Source organism: Rhipicephalus microplus, chromosome 5 (assembly GCF_043290135.1).
Source record: "Rhipicephalus microplus isolate Deutch F79 chromosome 5, USDA_Rmic, whole genome shotgun sequence".
Classification (NCBI taxonomy): domain Eukaryota; kingdom Metazoa; phylum Arthropoda; class Arachnida; order Ixodida; family Ixodidae; genus Rhipicephalus; species Rhipicephalus microplus.
This window is the reverse complement of record NC_134704.1, coordinates 4091586-4111333: the sequence shown is the minus strand read 5'-3', so window position 1 is coordinate 4111333 and position 19748 is coordinate 4091586. Positions and strand designations below refer to the sequence as shown.

At 47.9% G+C, this 19748-nt stretch overlaps 2 protein-coding genes across 2 annotated transcripts in view; one reads left to right on the top strand and one right to left on the bottom strand.

Annotated features, from left to right (window-relative positions):
- Window positions 1-19748, bottom strand: part of LOC119175108 (activating signal cointegrator 1 complex subunit obelus) — a 526436-nt gene that overhangs the window by 173025 nt on the left and 333663 nt on the right. The window contains exon 24 of the mRNA XM_037426343.2: window positions 12364-12509. Within this exon, the coding sequence (XP_037282240.2) occupies window positions 12364-12509 (146 nt within the window). The remainder of the gene's footprint in view (window positions 1-12363; window positions 12510-19748) is intronic.
- On the top strand, window positions 15221-19137 carry LOC142817158 (THAP domain-containing protein 2-like). Its single transcript, XM_075894221.1, has 3 exons — window positions 15221-15403; window positions 15537-15735; window positions 18861-19137. The coding sequence occupies exons 1-3, from the start codon at window positions 15333-15335 to the stop codon at window positions 19008-19010; spliced, it is 420 nt and encodes a 139-aa protein (XP_075750336.1). The 5' UTR covers window positions 15221-15332; the 3' UTR covers window positions 19011-19137.

Sequence of the window (19748 nt, the reverse complement as noted above, 5' to 3'; positions counted from 1 at the left end):
ACTGGTCGTTCATTCTATTCTGTGCCCGAGTGCAGGCGCCCTTGACCAAGCTCTTCGGTAGGTCAGCTGAGTGGCGATGGGGAACTGAGCAGCAAGAGGCGTTTTGCCATCTGTCAAGCGCCATGGCGGAGATAGCGCAGCTCAAGCTCCCCGACCTGACCAAATCGTTTGTTGTCCAGACTGACGCAAGCGATCTGGGATTACGAGCAGTTCTCCTACAAAACTACGATGGTGTGCTGCAGCCGTTGGTCTTTGCCAGCCACTTGTTGATGCCCACAGAAAAGAATTATTCTAGGACCGAAAGGGAGTGTCTCGCCATCCTGTTTGCACTGCGGAAGTTTGATGTCTACCTCGAAGGGATGAAATTTGTGGTGCAAGCAGATCACAGCACGCTTAGCTGGCTGATGCGGCACCGTGAGCGTGCAGGCAGTCTAGCGCGCTGGGCTCTCCTAACACAGCACTATGATTCTTCAGTGCAGTAACAGAAGGGGAGCACTAACGTGGTAGCTGACGCGCTATCTCGTGCCCCAGTGTCTACTGAGAGCCTGGATCCCGGTGCAATACCGCTAGCGGTACCTTTGCGCAAGCGAGCAACGCGAGCGAAACGGCAGTGGAGCCGTTGAGCGGAAAAAAGGGTGAGTGCGCAAACGAGCTAACCCTTTCCACGGGCCAGGCAAGCAGCACGCCACGAAGCGGGTGAGAAACGGAGCGGCCGTACGGCGGAATGCCCGCGAAATGGTCGCGGGCATGCCTTAGATCCCCACATTTGCGTTCCCTCCTTGCATCTTTTTGGGGCATCTTCGACCTTGGCGTCCGCTTCCTTGGCCAAACGTCTGTTGTTAAGCATCGGATTGATACAGGCGATAAGAGTCCCATCCATCAGTGACCCTACCACGTTTCCCATGCTGAGCAGCACATCATCCAACAGGAGGTCGACAAAATGCTGTCTCGGAATGTAATCGAGGCTTCGTGCAGTCCATGGGCACCTGTGTTGTACTTGTCAAGAAGGACAATAGCTGGAGATTTTGCTTCGATAACCGGCATTTAAACAAGATCACAGAGAAAGACATCTATCCTTTGCCACGTATAGACGATGCCCTGGATTGCCTTCACGGCGCAAAATATTTTTCCTCCATCGACCTTGGCTCCCGGTACTGGCAAATAGCCGATGATGACATGAACCGTGAGAAGACGGCATTTATCATTACCGATGGCCTTTACCAGTTTAAAGTGATGCCATTTGCTTTATGCAATGCGCCCACCCCGTTCGAAGGTATGATGGACGCCCTGCTACACGGCTTGAAGTGGCCCATCTGCCTGTACTACCTAGACGACGTCATCATTTTTTTCCCCTTATTTTTTGACGCACCTTGAAAGGCTATCGAAAATATTATCTGTCTCTTGTACGACGGGAATGCAGCTCAATTTGGCAAAGTGGTACTTCAGCCGTCGTGAAATTTCCGTGCTCGGACATCTCGTTGATTCTGTAGGGATTCGCCCTGATTAAGATAAAACACCGGCAATAAAAGATTTCCCTGTACCAATCTGTACCCAACACGTTTGCAGTTTCGTTGGCCTATGTTCTTACTTCTGCCGCTTTGTTAAAAACTTTGCCGACGTCGCACGCCTTCTCATTCAACTCCTCAAAAAAGACGCTGACTTCTTCTGGGTCCCTGAGCAAGCAGATGTGTTCCTAAATCTAGTGTGGCTGCTTACTTTTCCTCCTATCCTCGCTCACTTTGACGTCTCAGCTCCAACAAAAGTTCGTACAGACGCAAGTGGCTATGGCATCGGTGCAGTCCTGGCCCAAAAACAACAAGGATGCGACCGTGTTGTTGCCTATGCCAGCTGCCTTTTTTCGCCTGCTGAGAGAAAATATTGAATAACTGAACACGAATGTTTGGCACTTGTTTGGGAAGTCGGGAAATTTCGTGCCTAGTTGTACGGTCGGCCATTCACAGTCATCACTGATGACCACGCCTTGTTCTGGCTTTGGTCCCTGAAAGACCCTTCAGGCCGTCTTGGCTGTTGGGCACTGCGCCTTCAAGAATTTGACTACACCGTCCTGTACAAGACCGCCACTTGCATCAAGATGCGTACTGTTTGACACGATATCCTGTTGACCCTCCAGACAGTGACCCCTCTACAACCAGCCTTCGTGCCGACATTCTCTCTCTATCAGTGTTTCATGACATTGGAATCGAACAGCAATGGGATACTTTCTTGGACGGTATTATCCCAAGGGTAACATCGGTGACGCCTGGCCCCTCCCTTCGAATGTTTTAGTTACATGATGGTGTATTGTACCGTTTTGCAATATGCGTCCTGACGGCCCAGAAAGACTACTCGTCGTTCCCCTTTAATTGCGTCCGACTGTTTTTGCCCAGGTTCATAATGCACCGATAACCTGTCACCTCAGCGTGTCACAGACCTACGACAGAGTTCGCCGGCGCTTCTTGCCTGGCTTGTACTGCGATTTCTGCAATTAGGTTGCAGCCTCCAAACCTTGTCAATGACGGAAAAAACCAAATGCCCCTCCTGCAGGACGTCTTCAGCCACTGGACATACCACGAGACTCATTCTACTGTGTTGTCGTGTACCTGCTTGGCCCTTTTCCTACGTCAGCGGCAGGTAATCTGTAGATTGCAGTAGCAATCGATTATACTACCCGATACGCGATCACACGGGCCCTTCCAACCAGCTGTGCAACTGATGTGGCCGATTTCCTTTTGGCGGACGTCACCCTACACAACGGCACCCCTCGACAACTCCTTACCGACCGAGGCAGCCGCTTCTTTTCCAAAGTGGTTGATGACCTCCTCCGCTCCTGCGCAACTAAACACAAGCTTTCAACTGCTTGCCATCCACAAACAAATGTTCTAACGGAGCGCCTCAATCACACTTTCACAGGCATGCTCTCCATGTATGTCTTCACCGATCTCCGCGACTGGGACACTACATTACTGTTTGTAATATTCGCGTATAATTCTTCTAGACACAACACCGCTGGGTTCCCTCTTTTTCTTCTGTTGCTGGCAGTGACCCTGCGCTATCTCGTACTGCTTTGGTCCCCCTCGCGCCGCCTTGGACTTTCGGAGAAGTTACCCCCGCTACTCAGGTTTCTACCACATCTTACACCTAGTAACTGATGTCACTTACGAAATCACCCCTACAGACCCAGCCATCATTCACCCTCCCACTGACATAATACATGTTATGCAACTCAAGCCATATTAATCTAGTGCCTCCTAATTAGCACTGGGTCGGTGCTCCAGCCACGGAGAAAATCATGTAACGGGCGGACAAGATCGACGAAGGGGACAAAAAAAAAAAAGACGACATGATCTGTCTCTACGAGCAAGCTGGATGCCATCTTGTGTGCTCCGAGTTCATTCTGTATTTTGTCCAGTAAAGTTATTCTCCCCCGTAACAATATGATCTACTAATGTGCAATACTTGTTGTGAATTTGTGTGTAAAAGACAAAAAAGTCACAGCTTTGCCGCAAAGGTGAAACAGCGAACACAATAGCAACAAATTGGAAGGTCAAGCGCAGCATGGCAAGCAGTTCAAAACGTGCCCCACTTTTCTCATGCACAAATGATGCACGAAACGTACTCACAGGTACAGATGATCAAGAATAAGCGTCTCGGTTGTTACTTCACTGTGTCTGAAAAGCACGCGCTTTTCACAAACGGAGAATGCAACTACTCAGTGACCCTTGTGCGCCCGGTAACTACAACAGAATCGTTCCGGTTAAAGCCCAGGGCCAGCCAAGATGTACAGTCCTCCCCATCGAGAGATAAGGGCTCGCGAGTGAGTGTCCAACCCCTCATCTCCATGGGACAATGTACGCGTGAGAGATGAGAGCGCGCTCCGCAGTGTCGTGGCGCTGTGGCAGTGAACGCTCACTGCGCCATTTGCTGGTAATGCTTAAAACACGATAGTTAATTCCCCCCGAGATGCCTGTCACCAGCGTTAAGTGGTAGATATAAATAACATGCCATTTGAACATTCGAGCAAGTGCTCCTTCGACTCTCAGTGGTTAACGGCTCGCACCCACACTTCAGAGGTCTTACATTCGACTCCGATCGCCGCAGTCTTTTTCTGAATTATTTTTCTTTCTTGCGCTTTCATATATATAGATACGTATACATATACTGTGAGTGGCGGCGACGCCAACTTTGACGTCGACGCTGGTGAAACAATCTAGCCGAGAGTGTCCATATAACTGCTATCGCAATAAAAAAATGTAACTTTTCCAAGACTGGCCAGCCGGAAGATGACCTGCTATCTTGTAAGTTATCTAAACAAGACATTTTTCTCTTTATTAGAGCCTTGTGAAGGGCTCACTACTTGATTTTTTTAAAAGACGCCTCACAACGAAACTTTTGTTTGCAACTTTTTTTACTGTACTTTGCAGCTTTATGTTTCGTTAAACCAAAATTAAAACTGTACATGCGCTAACATACTATATCCCTTTCCGACCCAGCGACCAGTGTGTTGGACATGGCAAAAAATGCGACGTAGAAAAGGCATAACTACAAGTGGAACCGAAACCACTCGGGTAGCTTGTGTAATGGCGAATTCTATTGGGAGAGCAGGAGCACTGAAAAGTGCTCTCTTCAGAGCCGGCGTGTTTCAGTGGTCGAACAGGTGCAGGAGCACTGTCATTCATTGGTAGAGCGAGAGTGCTTTTGCTGTGCCGACAGCAGCCAGGAGCGGTTTGCAGTGCTCTCGCCTGAAAAGCAGAGTAGGCATAGCACGACGAGTCACGTGGTCCTTGAACGTCACAGCCTCTAAATTTTTTTCAACCGGTAAGTGCGCGGCGAGACAATGATAGAAACCATATGTAGTTTGACACCACTGTTTTGTACGGATGCCTACGATCAGAGGTTGACATTTGCTGAATGAGTCATTGCACAAGTATACCAGGTATTAAGATAATGATGAATATGTGGCTGACCGATTTCACTCGTATTCTACTGCTGCCCCATAAAAAGTATGCCGGGGCTTGGAATGTTTCAGTTGCATGGTCTCCCTAGTAATGCCTACTCGTCACCTTCTCACCCGCCCTCCCGGAGCGCGGCTCATTCCAGTGGTAGGTTGAGTGGCTCTGCCGACGGTGCTCTGCCCCCCACTCCTCAGTGCCCTGCGCCTCTACTCCTGTTCTCTTAATGGAATTCACCATAAGAGCCGAGTATGATATTTTTAAATGTAGTTCCTGCTTCAGCCCCATTTTCGTATGAAGGCACTTCACAGTAATGATGTCATCCACGTGGAAACGTGCACGCGCAATGTTGGCAAGTATACAAAATTTTTTTAGGAGCTATCTTTGCACAATTCAAATTATTTAGATTGTGGGAGTTGCCGTATGTCTTCTTTAAACATTGTTACAAAAGAAATTGCTTTTGACATCCGAAGTGTGCTGGCAATGCGAAATTAGATTTATGTCCAGTGTACTAGATACCAGGATGCTATTGTCGCACATTATGCTAAACATGGAGAGAAAAATAGAAACAAGAGGCGGCTTCCCGTGGCAGTCTTGAAGCCCAACCATAAAAAAATGGAACTGAGGCATGCTGGGAATCTATCAAAAGCTTGAAGCACGAGGAAATGGCATCTGATGTAATAGACTTCTGAACGCTGGGCATGCTCCCTTCTGGGTATTTTTTTTCCTTTGTGGTGCTGAACGCTATACAGTCAAACTCGGCTACAACGAAGACCACTTCAGCAAAATTTCCGCTACAATGAAAAATTCCCGATTCACCGTCAGCAGTCCATAGGAGTCCATGCATAAATATTGTCGCCACAACGAACACTTTTTCTTCAATCTTCTCGCTTCAACGAAATTTTACGATGTACAGTGAAAGCTCGTTAATTTGAGCTTCAATAATTCGAATTTATGGATAATTCAAACTGTAAGCTATGGTACGGCCAAGCTTCATACAAGCCTATGATTAAGAAAGTTCGTTAATTCGAACGCGAGTAGGTTCCGCCGCGGATAACTCGAATTACACGCCACCGCGCCGGCGGCTTGGCTAGTCACTAGATAGGACGGCTGCTGAGTTACGAGGCGGCATTGACAGGGAGCAGAGAGAAAAACGGAGAAACTGGCACGGAGTTCAGAGTGCAGAAAATAGCGCTACTTACTCTTCCCCCCCCCCTCCCTCAATCTCTCTCTCTCTGCAGCTGCCTGCTCTCTGTCCTACGTAACCTCCAAGATTTGTTTTTTTTTTAAGCGCCAATTTCGGAGCCTTTGAAAATCCTGCGTAGTTGTCGCTGTTAGACGACAGATGGCATGACCAGCACACAGCAAATCGGGCGCGTCGTAGCTTCGCTCAGTCTTCTGTACAGTCTGTCTCGGGCGTGCGTCGTACATCTCGGTTGTTGGTGCTGGGAGTAGCTTCCGGCTGTCGCGATTCGTTGTGTTGGTGTTGGGCCTCGGCTAACGTCTGTTGCGGTAGTGCCAGTAGTAGCTTCCCATGTGTCCCGATTCTGCTGCTCCGACTTGATGGCGTGTGCCCGCGGCAAATACCGTGCCAAAACATTTCAGGAGAAAGCTGATATCCTGTGGGAAGTGGACGCCGAACTCTTGCCTAAGCAAGATATCGCGAAAAAGCATGGGATACCGAAAACGACGCTATCTACTTACATCAAAAATAGGAGGACTATTGAAGACGCCTTAGAGGCAGAAGTTGCGAGCAAAAGGAGGAGATTGCGGCCCGCAAAGTATCCTGACCGCGAGAAAGCGCTTCTCATTTGGATAAAGGAAATGCGTTTGCAGGACATACCACTGAGTGGCTCAGTCATACTGGCAAAGGCAGCGGACTTCGCCCCACAGCTAGACTACAACGACTTCGCTGCTTCAGATGGGTGATAGCACCGTTTTCGCGAGCGCTACGACCTCGTTTTCCGTGCTGTGTTGGGTGAAATGAATGCCGTCAAAATGGATATGTGTGAAGGTTGGCGCACCAAAGTGCTTCAAGGCTACATGAAGAAGTATTCTCCGCAGGACATATTTAATGCCGATGAAACTGCCCTACTTTTCAAATTGCTGCCCGCCAAAACAATCACGTATAAAGGCGACAAGTGCACGGGAGGGAAGAAAAGTAAAGAACGGATAACTGTGATGATTGCTGCGAACATGACCGGGACCGAGAAGTTACCTCTGTTCGTGATAGGCAAATCGAGAAATTCTCGTTACTTCAAGAACATCTGGTCCCTCCCATCAGACTACTCGGTCAACAAAAAGGCCTGGATCATGGGGGAATCGTTCGCGCAGTGGCTGGGGAAGCTTGACAAAAAGTTTGAATGCTGTGGCCGCAAAGTTCTGCTTCTTGTGGACAACTGTTCGGCTCATGAAATCAACGTTGAGACAAAGGCCATTGAGCTGGCCTTCCTTCCAGCAAACACGACAGCGGTAGTGCAGCTCATGGACCAAGGTATAATTAGAAATTTAAAATCATTTTATTGGCGTCATATGTTGGAACGAATTATTTTGTGCAATAACTACCAAGCGACGCTCCTAAGGGCACTACACATGCTTGTGCGTGCTTGGGAGCAAGTGACAGCGCTTACGATAGCAAATTGCTTTCGCCACTGTGGCTTCAGCAAGGATGCTCTGCAAGCTGACGAGCCACCAGTGCTCGAACACGGCATCACTCATCACTGCCCCCATCGCGGACATTTTGGAAGACGTCTGCTTTGCGGACTATGTCGATGTGGACTCAAGTGCAGTGGTGTGTGGTGCACTCACGGATGGCAACGTAATATGTCAGGTGAGAAATGCAGAACCTGTCGCTACCAGTGACGATGATGAGGAGGAGGACGAAGCACCAGTGCAGCCCTCTTCTGCGGAAGTCATGGTCGGATTGAATGCCGTCCGTCTTTTTCTGAAGTTTGAAGAAGGTGGAGGAGAGGCCTTCCGCTAAATTCGCTCATTAGAGCAATAAGTGCTCTCTGCTCCGTCCGCCTCGATAGATGTTTGCTTATGAGCCGCTTTTTGCCTTGCGCTGTATTTTCGATCAGTTTCTCTTCTTTTTTTTTTTCTTTTCGCACAAGTTTTGTGCCCTTTATCTTTGTTGCTGTGGGTGATGGCGGCAACGAAGCCGAAGACGGTGCGCTAGTTCAGAGTGCGGAAACGCGTTATGCGGCTTTTACAAGAATCAAAGTTCCGCTTTTTTGCGGCAAGCACTCAGTGCATAAATACTTGTGGCGGCGAAACTGTGCTGTCAGTTGCCACCAGTCCAGAATCTGACAAACTGTGTGCACCTGGAGCCGCGAATGCATCGAGTGTGTCAGATTGCCGGATTTAGCACGTGCTTTGAATCGTTGCTGTCGAGCGTGACACTGAGTGTTGCTAAGACGGCCAGACCAAGCACTTCGTATGCATCAGGGCCAATAGCGTGCATGGGTCGTTGACCCTTTATCTGCAGATGCATTTCCTATACTAAGAAATAAATCGATGCGAACGCGAGACGTTGTTCACGCTGAACTCGAATCTACGCCAGGGAAGCAGAAAAAAATTTGAACTGATGCAGCCAGCTCTTGAAAGAGATGCCCTACGTCTGAAAAAAAATTCTAACAGCACTTAGAGAGGATGGAGGGAAGGCAAAAAAGAAAGAGTTTACAAGGACATTATAAGCTACTCTGCTGGAGCTTTTTGAGAAAAAACACATGTGATGAACTTTCAAAGCCCGTTTTCTCAAAATGAACTTTTTAGCTAGTTATGGTGCTGGGGAAAGCGATTTCTCAAGAACTTCTTATGAGATTTGTGTGCCATTTCTTTTATTCTGCTCCTGGATAGTTCTTTTCAGTGTGTAAGAAGCTTCTTTTCTTGAAAATTGGCACCACTAATTATTAATAAACAATTAATTTTTGAAAAATGTCATACCTACTGGCTACATCAAATTCAAAGTAGCATAATTTTTTTTTGGAGAGCAAATTGAAAAAAAAAAACGGCTTTTTAGCGCTCTAGGATATATATACAGGGATGACGACAAATGATTTCAGCCTTCTGGTATGTCCTGGGATTTTTTCCGGCTCTTCCTCAGGCACATAACTGAACCACTTAGCTAGACCTCGGTAACTCTAGAACCCCTGAACACGATTTCATGAAACTTTGCAGTTTTTCTAGTTTTATTGTAGTAAACATACCCTGAAACTTTCACAAAGATATCTTAAAAAATAAAAAAGTTCGGTTTCCGAGTTTCGGTCAACCCCCCCCCCCCCCCGACTTAAAGTGCTTCTAAAACAAGGTATACACAGGACGAGCGCTTGAACTGGCAAATGTCACTGGAAAAGACCTCTGTAGTCTTTATTGATGCTGCACGCAATGCCGTCCAAACTTGTACGTTCACACAGTCAGAGAGCCCCCAACAGCACTTGCCCCACTACCCCTTCTTCTATCTTTATGTTGGCACCCTACAGAATTTCCAACAGCCTCCTCCCCGACAAATTGACTTAGCTTTCCATAAAGTACTTGAGCAATCTGTATTGTCCTTCTAGAAATTTGACAACATCCTACACGCCCCCACAATGGCATGTGACGCCAAGGAACGCTAACCCACAGAGATTATAAAAGTCTGTACGAGTTCCAAGTCACTGCTTGTGGGATCATCTGGGCATCTCCTTGAGCTTGTTGAAGCTTGTTCTAGGCTCGTGCCTTTAAGCGTGTTGACCTTGCTGAGCTTGCACTGTCTTTGAGGAGTCCTCCTCGGGATAAAAATTCACAATGAAGGCTGTTACATGACAATCTTAGGAAGCCTTTCCTGGGGAACCTTTTCCTTAGCTATCTCGTCTTGGCTGCATTTACCTTGTGAGCGCTTGACTTCTTCCTCCACCCAAGCTTGGGTTGCATCATTTGCTTCTGTGATTCTGTCTTGGCATTGGGCATTGGCAGTGATGCAGCCTGCACGATTCGCTTTTTTCTCTTTCTTGATGTCTGCAGTTTTCAAGAAGAGCTACATTAATAAGCTTTAGAGGTAGTAGGCTTGTTGCTGTGGCTGCGATTTGATTCCTTCGGTACCATGTAAGCACGGAACTGAGGACTGCCTCACAATGAACATTGTCAACCTTGGTGAGTACTCATCCTTGGTATTTGGTGCAAGCTATCCTGAATTTCCAAAAGCATCTCAACATTCGATTGTAACAGTCTCTTCGCCCACATACACCCAAGTTTCCACTCTCTTGTTAACTTGATGGGTCTCAAACATTGATGAGGGCTCTGAACCCATCGAATAGATCTCTAGAAGCTCAGATTGTTCTTCGTTAGTGGTCTTTCATGTTGTATTCTTTGTAGTGGAAACATCTGCTTTCAACACATTCTTCTATCTGTTGTAGGGTTGAGCCGTTAACCTTCTGTGGGAGAACATCACAATCGATGAAACATTGGCCAGATGGTTGTGCCACAGAGAGCACTTCCACTTAAGTTATTGTTCCAATCCTTTGCTTTATCCTCTCCAAGTGAGCTTGCCAAGCCTTTAGTGAATCTTCAATCCTATATTCAGCTTTATGACTTTTGCCAGAATAATTTTATAGCACACAGCTTCCTCGATTTCTGCTTCTAAGTGGCCGCTTCAAGTGTGTATTCTACCTTTTTATCAATTCTCTCGAAATGGTTTCGAAATGGTCTGTCAAAACTGGTGAATATTCCGCAACTCACTTATTTGTGGGCATTCCAGATGCAGGAGACTTCCGATGCTGGCAATGGCTTCCTAACGGTCTTTCCCATGGGACTATGCTTTTTTATTAGGGCCTCCATAATCCCTTGCAGTCTCGGGAAACGTAGGAAATCACTGGCCGACTACGCTACGAGGCGAAGAAAGCATTGCATGATGAAGCTCCGGGCATCCTCAACATGTCACGCTCCACAGCCTGGGTCACGGGCAGGGTTAGGCCTCGCACATGAGATTCGCCAAACGGTGACTTCAACAAAAGTCTTGCATGCTGCAGATGCGGTCGAGATGTCCACTAAGGGCCCTTTCTCCGTGGTTTCATGGCACCAAAATGATGTGGAGAAAAAGACGAGCCGCCATCTTCATGGCGAAGCCCTCCTTCGACCTCTTTATTTGAACATACTCAAAACTCAGTCCACTCGTCTTGCCACTATGCTTTCTTCATCTTTATGTCGGCACACCACACAATTTACTGTCACAGGTGTTATTTTATAGTGACTCTTTCCGCTAATGGGGCGGGGCCTCTGGAGAAAGCAAAGTGACTTTTGTGCGGTCTGTAACCTAAATGCAATCCTTCCAGCTTGATAAAAAGTGCATTGTAACATTGAAATACACTAAATATTATTGTATAGAAAAAGCAATTCACTTATAAACTTCCAATGTTTAGTTCATTTTCATTGAAAGGTAAAGCGATTTCCAATTCACATGTAAGCAATATCTTTTACAGAAAACTTACAAAACACTTCATTAAAAGGCACAGTACAGTTGGTTTTCTTATGTTGAACAGCTTCGCCACACTCGCAGGGCAACAAAGGCTTGCACAGCCAGAATGCTGTTTTCATTGCCATCACTCGAGTTTTTAATAATACTAGGTGTTATTGGAAAGTGGAGAACGCAAGTCTTTTGTTGCAGACAGCGCAGCATGTTGGTAAATGATGACTAAAATGCAATGCTGCTCGAGTAAGACAGCTCTTTAGTGCGCTGCACAGATGTCGGGAATGAAAGCAGCTCACCCATGTGGGATCAGTAGTGGAGCAGGCACAATGAACAATCATGAAAATTGCATGCGTACAGTACAGCAAGCACCCCACCAGTGTGAGCTTTGTATGCGGCCTTTGTGCTCTGCATTATTGTTTCAAACTTTGTACTCGTCATAAGGAGCAAGCTTGCAGTTGGTGGTTAGTTGCCGTGGGGTAAGCAGGGCACCGGATGTATTCTGTGTGAGCACAAAAATGCCTCCTAAGTGCTGCTTTGCAAAATGTTTTGCAGTGGCGATTTAACCAATCTAGCGAACTAAAAGAAGCCCGAATGAGTTTTTCTTGATGGCCTGAATTTCAAAACAATTTCATGATAACAAGGAAATCTGAAAAATAGGATGTTGACTATATTTTCATTACTGCCAAGAATGCTACATTTGCATTCACTCAACACAGTCACTTAATGCTGCATCACATAGATGGAAATGTTTCAATGGTGTCAATGCATGTGGGAGTCATCGACTGAGAATTATTGGTGCTATACTGAAAATGCTCCATGTGGCATGGCCTATAAGCCATGCTTATCATTTCTTTAAACTTGGTTTATATAAATTTCTTTTGCAACTTTGATCTTGCTACCCTTATACAACATGGGTTGTGGCACTTGTGTAAAAAAAAATAAAGCAGATCACTGGTGTGCCCGACTTACTTCTCCAATGCCCAGCCAATCGGCCAGGTCTCTGGCATTTGCCAAGGCGGTAGAGAGTCCAATGATGCGAACCTTGCGGCTAGTGTAGGAACTGATGTAGTTGGCCCGCGACACTATCACTTCCAGCACAGGTCCTCGGCCCTCACCTGCCACCAGCATGAGAGAACATTGACAAAAACTAAGCCTGTGAGAACATTCGAATATTTGAATGAATATTAATGTATTCTAAATCACACGGATTCAAATTTAAGTTAGTAGAAATTTCAAAGTATTCGAAATGAACGAATAGTAGTCAACCTGTAACTGCATTTAAAGGCTGATCCACTACAGTAGAGGGATGCAATGCCATGAATACACCTTGCCAGAAAAAGTATGCATTGTTGCAAAGTCCACATTATGGTTAAAGGGCCACTCACCAGGCCCCATACCGAACTTTAGTTAGACAGTGGAAGTTGTTGGGGGTCCGATGAGGAACGTTCTGCCACAAAAATGTTTCAAACCGGTTCATTACGAGCAGAAAAAACGGGTTTTTTCAAGCGGCGCGAAATGAAGGTGAGAGGAGGTGAGCTCGAAACCCTTGCCGTTCCTCCGCGTAACCTTCGCAAGCCAAATTTCTTCCCCACCCTCTCCAGCATCATCCGACCATAAGGCGACGTACGCATGAAAGTCCAACCCCCGAGCACGCAAGCAGCATTGCTTTGTTGACCAGAATTATTTTGTGGTCTTCTGCCTGTTTCTGCGAGATGTTTCTGAAACGCTGGCTTGGACGTGGTAGAGTAGATGAGCACAATGAGTGCGCGAACGCGTATGAGCGTTACATGGCGGTCGTCTGCTCATTGTGCTGACCACGAGGACCCGAACGCATGCGAAACGCTGGCTCATTAGCCCCGCATCTCGTAGCATTTCACGGGAAAAAAAATGTAAGAAGAACGCGCACAATTTTTATTGCGTCTCATTATTTATTTCAAGTTTTATTCATCTCTTGTCAGTGAGCGTCCGTGGCAAGTAGCCACCTGCGACTTATAGGGGCCGTACCCCAGGAGTAAGCAAGGGTTCATACATCTGATGGTAGTCCTCGATCATTTTTCCGAATGGGTGGAGTTGTTTCCGCTGCGGAAAGTGACAGCGCGAGCGGTGCTAGAGAGGCTACAGGAAGTGTTTTGTCGGTTTGGCTTTCCGAAAATATTGATCACGGACAACGCGTCACCGCTCGGGTGTTTGGTGATACAGGCCGTTCCCTAGGGATCGCTGCGCCACTTCGCCCTACCATCCCCAGCCCAATTTGACGGAGCGAACCAATCGTACGCTCAAACCGATGTCGGCGGCCTTTGCCGAAAGTCAAAAGGATTGGGCAGGCCATTTGAGTGAACTCGCGTTTGCAATCCGAACCTCCGAGAGTCACTCCACTGTTTTCTCTCCTGCCTTCCTTAATTACGGAAGAGAGCTGGCAAATCCGGTGACCAGTGTCATGCAATGCCACCTCGGGGACGAGGAAGAACCGGCAGACTGGTCTGCTTACACTTCAACACATCGGGACAGGCTTTGTCAAGCTCTCACTAGAGCGAGGCAGAGTTTGGCATCGGCCAGGGTCGAGCAAAAGGCCCAGTACGACCGAAAACATCACCACCTTTCATTTAAGGTAGGTGACCTCATTCTGAAGCGCAACCATGCTCTTAACGACGTGAGCAAGGGTTTCTCAACTTCGCTCGCTCCAAAGTGGCTTGGTCCATACCGAGTGGAGAAAGCTTGGACTTCACTCGCGTACTTGCTGAAAGATCCGCTTTCGGGAAAACTTAGCCATGCCCACATCGCAGACCTGAAAGCCTTTGCGTCGAGGTCTGACGAGTCTGCGCCAGCGCCCAGTGGCTCTTCGCGCAAGCAACGGCGCACACCCGGCACGGCAGACCGCATTCGGACCACGCACCGGTATAATCTGAGGAAGCAGTCACCTGAGTGATTTCGCGCCGGACGGCAGGCTTATTTCCGCAACCGAAGGCCCTCATTTTAACTTTCTAGCCTCAGTTAGCTAACTTCTTTACAGCCAGTGCGTGCAAAGAAGTCTGTTCCGCCCAGTTACTGCTGCTGATTGTCATTTTAGTGCTGTCGTTTACTTGATGCTTTTTTTTCGCATCCACCCAGTCACCTAAGCCAAACATTACGTCACGCTTCCCCTCCGAGCCGTGAACGCGCTCTTGCGTGAGCATCATGAACTCCCGTTACCCCTCTTCCGTGGTGCCATTGTATTTCTCAAGTGTATTCTTGTGTTGTTCTTTTTTTTTTCTTCAGCAGCAGTTGCAGAGCGAGGCTGAGGCTAGCTGTTGCCCATTGAATGACGTCTTTGCATGCATGGGCGATGACCGGCTGCCTTTGCAGACCGGTATATAGAGTGAATTAAGGAGAGGAGGATGTGGAGATCTAAGGCGGGCCCGCGACCATTCCGCTACACGGCCACACCCTTTTGCTTTTACTGCTCTGGTAACAGCGTGTGGCGATAGATGGCACCACGTGCGGGCACGGCACGGATTACGTGCGCGTCGAGGGACCGCTCTTTCCTCCGTGGTCGGCGCCGAGTAAGCACGTGTTTTCCTTCGTCCGCATCCTTTTTGGGAATCCCCGGACTGTAGCCTGCCTGGGGTGGCCTTTGGCACCTCGGCAGGCATGTTTACTTGAGTGCTAGCTTCGGTACCATACGCTAAGCCCACAGCGGTGCCTAGTGCTTGTAGTGGTCGTACCACACCGAGCCGCACTTGCCGTAGGCCCATGCCAAGGAGATTATACTAAACTTTCTGGAGTGACGGAGGGGGTCCGCGGCTGACGCCACGCGCCGCCATATTGCTCAGGGCAGAAAGCGGTCGAACGCATTGTAACGCGTGCATGTGCGTGCGGCCTCTCCGTTGTTTTTCTTGAGTGCGGTGCCTCTAATCGAATGAGGCCGCTGTGGCAGACGACTGTGACCTCTTCTGAAGACGATGGTGGGCTCTTGCGCAGCATTTGGCTGCGCAAATCGCGTGAAGCAAACACCGGGGATAACTTTTCACGTGTAAGTAGCGTGCTTTGCTCGCTCGCTTTCCCTCGCATATTTTTGCGATTACGAATGCATTCGCGCGTACAAGCATTTTTCATTTACGTCCGGGTGCCATGGAGACACTGTGAAACATTTTTGTGCTTTGCAGGTTTCCCAAAGACTGCGAATTGCGCAGTGCATGGGAGCGCGCTGTGAGGCGAGAAGGTTGGACTTCGAAGAAGAATGACGTCTTGTGTTCAACGCACTTTGAAGCAGACTGCTTCGATAGAACAGGGCAAACAACGAGACTACGAGCTGGTAGCATCCCTACCAAGTTTGCAGCGTTTCCAGCGCACCTACAAAAGCCAGTGAGTACGCTTCGTGAGCTCTTCGTTTACCAAATGTAGTTATTGTAGCGTTAGCTCCGCATCTCTGGGATTTTCAGTTTCTAATATTTAGTTGCGCATTCGCTCTAAATGCCTAAATTTCTGACGCTGTCGCGTTATTCCTCTTTTTGCGTAGGAGAAGAGAAAACGAGCTTCTCCAAAAAGTCGGGAGATGCCTTCGCCTCAGGAGCCTGTTTTGGATGAAGCTGCCGAAGTCTCCCCCCTGCAAACTTCCCCCCCGAAGGAGTGGTACAAGCAGAAAGTGCATGAATCGGCGAAAGAGGTACAGCAGCTGAAAAAGAAGGTCAAGACGTTGCACCAGAAGAAACGGAGACTTTCAAAACGCATTGATGCTTCTCAGGATTTGATTGAGCAGCTAAAGGAGCAGAACCTTTTGTCGGAAAAAGGGTTGGAGGTTTTCCAAGCGTCATTTTCTCCGGATATCCAGCAGCTTCTCAAGAGAACTCATGAAAAGACGAACAAATACCCCCCAGAATTAAGAGCATTTGCACTGACGCTTCACTATTATTCGCCAAGGGCTTATGATTATGTGCGAGCTAAGTTTAACAATGCTTTGCCAAACCAGCGAACTCTTCGCGAATGGTACAAGGCAGTGAATGGTGATCCTGGCTTCACCTCAAAATCATTCGAGTTTATCAAGAACATAGTGCAAGGAAGAGATGAGCCACTGGTCGCTGCCATAATGGTTGACGACATGTCTATTAAAAAACATGTCCAACTTGTGGGCAACAAAGTTTTCGTATATGTCGACTTGGGCATGGAAATGCCAGATGACAGCCTCCCAGAAGCAACGAATGCCTGTGTTTTCATGCTGGTGGCACTCAATATGAGGCTGAAGGTGCCCCTTGGGTATTTTTTCATTGATTCTCTCTCTGGTTCTGAAAGAGCGCAGCTAACGAAAGAGTGTATCTCGCGCGTGACTTCAGCAGGTGTCATAGCAGCATCACTGACTTTTGATGGAGCGGCCTCGAACTTTTCAATGGCCAGTTTTCTTGGTGCTGATCTCCGCTGTCGTTCTCCGGGATTTAACACCTCATTCCAGTGCTTAGAAGATTGCCCAAGCAAAGTATTTGTGATTCTAGATGCCTGCCACATGATCAAGCTTGTGCGTAACTGCTTGGGATCAGTAAACCACCTCACTGATATTCAAGGGCGCAAAGTGAAGTGGTCATACATTGAAGCTCTTGAGGCCTTGCAACAAAAAGAGGGCTTGCACCTTGGAAACAAGCTGACGAAAGTTCATCTGGAGTGGGCAAAGCAAAAAAAGAAGGTTCGACTGGCTGTGCAGACCCTTAGCTCATCTGTTGCTGATGCACTGGACTTCCGCGAGTATAAACTGAAGCTTCCCCAGTTTCAAGGTGCCCACGCAACAGCGGAGTTCATTCGAATCTTTGATCGCTTCTTCGATATTCTGAACTCGAGGAACCCTCTGGCGCGATCATTCAAAGCCCCACTGCGGCAGCAGAATGCAGCTTCTTGGAAATCGTTCTTCCATGAAGCCGAGGAGTATATTAGGGGGCTGAAGGATGCAAGTGGGCGACCAGTGATAGATGGACTGAAAAAAACTGGGTTTGTTGGCCTCATCATTTGCATACTGCCCTTTTCGATGCCCTTGTGGCCACGAAAATTTTGAAGTATCTGTTGACGCACAAGATGTCGCAAGACCATTTGGAAACGTTTTTTGGTTGTGTGAGGGGAAAGGGGGGATACAACAACAACCCCACAGCCTGCCAGTTCAGAGCCGCCTATAAGCGCCTCCTCTTCCACACAGAGGTAACATCGTCTGACGCTGGGAACTGCTGCCGAGATGTGGTGTCTATCCTGAACATGTCCAGTGCTGTCAGCCTTGCCGAGTCACCAACAGCAGTTACGTCACACAAGAGGTCGTCGCTTCTGGAGCCTGTGGATGATGAACATGAATACACTCATCGTGTGGATCTCCCCCAGAGCCTTTCAGCGGTGACGAGTGCTGTTGTGCCGTATATAGCGGGATTTGTGGCTCGCAAGGTGCGGTCTGTCACGAATTGTGAGGAGTGCTGTGCTGCGCTGGAATCAAGCGAAGAACCAGGCCTTGTCAGAGCAAAAAACAGAGGTGGACTTGTCGCACCATCCAAGGACGTCTTAGAGATCTGCAGTATTGCAGAAAAGGGACTGCGAGTACAACAGCATGAATGCAAGAATTTGAAATCCCTTAATACTAGCTCAGATAGCCTTTTGGTACATGTGATGACTGCAGTGTTTGAAAAAGCATTGTTCGCGCAGCTGGAGCCTCACCTGCTGGACTGTGACCCCCTTGATAACCATATATATAGCTTATCAAAGAAAATTGCCAGCGTGTACATCAGAACAAGACTTCATCACATTTCTAGGAGAATGAACCAGGAGAACTGTAACAAAAACGTGCGCACACTCCTAACAAGAGAGATTATTTTCAAAAATCTCTAAGTGCGAGAACTTGATTGATGTGTTTTTCTATTTAATTTAGCTCACTGTTAGTGTTTGATGCATTTGTTCTTTTAGTCAGAATTTTAATTTTTTGCTGGAAGATTTAACGTTTGGTTTAGTCAAATGCATCTGGTGCTGAATGTGACTAACTGTAGGGTTTAACGGGCCGACGCATTGCAGGCAATGAGCCTTGCCGTAGTGGAGGGCTCCGGATTAATTTTCACCATCTGGGGATCATTAACCTGCGCCGAAATCTCGTTTTCGCTTTTCGCTTCCATTAGAAAAGTGGCCGCCGCGGCCGGTAACCGTGGTGCTGAATGTGGACAAGTGAATAAATATGGTTGTACCGTGAACCTTCAGTTTCCTTTATTGCGTTATTGGTTTCATATTTTTGTTTTCGTCTCCAGCTAGCATTCTACAACTTCTCCCGCTCTTAAATTTTATTTTCGTTGCATCTTCTCGAGCGGTACTTCTGCCGTGAGACAACAGTGTAAACATATAATACAAACTGATATCCTATCGCATCATCTTTAACTCTCAGTGTAAGTGTCAAGAAAAAAATAAATAGGATGTATATTAGTCGTTTCAAAGTTCCCTCGCGTCCTAAGAAAAATAAAGCGGCCCTTTCATTGCTATTACAGAAGGCACGGCTGCAAGCGTACGGGGCACAACGGCGGCACAAGGCAGTCGCCGCCTCCTTCTGCCCTGAGCAATATGGCCGCCGACGGGTTTCCGCGGCTTCACTCCGATACATGGGTGGGTATGCGGGACCGCCACTCCAGAAGTTCTAAGTATAACCTCCTTGGCCCATGCGTACGAGGTTTGCCCTAACACTCGCGACCAGACGCAGTGGCCATCGTGAGAGTGCGCAGCATAGCCGCGAGGGACGTTTTCCCGACCGGCGTGTCAAAGCTCGCTATTGCCAGCTGTGATGCGTTCGCGTTTTCCCCTTATCGTGAACGTCCGCGTGCGGGTGCGTTTGCTCTCCGCGTCCCGGAAGCGGACGTTGTACTGTTGTTCGGGTGGCCGCCAAAGACAATAAAGCGTTGTGTATTTCTGTATTGTAACACTGTCTGTTTTGCTGTGCCGCGCTAAACACCTTAGATGTGAGCGCGCGCGGAACGGTGCGCTACACGCGAGTAGGTGACAGAGTCGCGGCCCTATGGCTCGCTAAGAGTGAACCCGCGGTGATCATCCGCTACGGTGAGTAGCGGTGTCACCATAAGCAACAAATACATAAACTATGCATGTTGTGTTAAATAATTTTTGCCATGTCACGTGGTATACTGTTGATGTCAGAGCAGAGTCGTTTACATAGAGGACCAACGTCACCGCATTGCCGTGTACGTATGGCCATTCCTACGCCCACGTCATGCCCTCATTCTCTACGTGTTCGCCGCTAGAGGAGAGGGGAAGCAGCCTTCATCTTGAAATTTGACCCATTTCCGCGGCACGTAGCATTGCAAATTTTGGCAGACGTGATCGTGAACACCTCGTCTACGCATTGCGCTTGTTAGCTCAAAATTGTC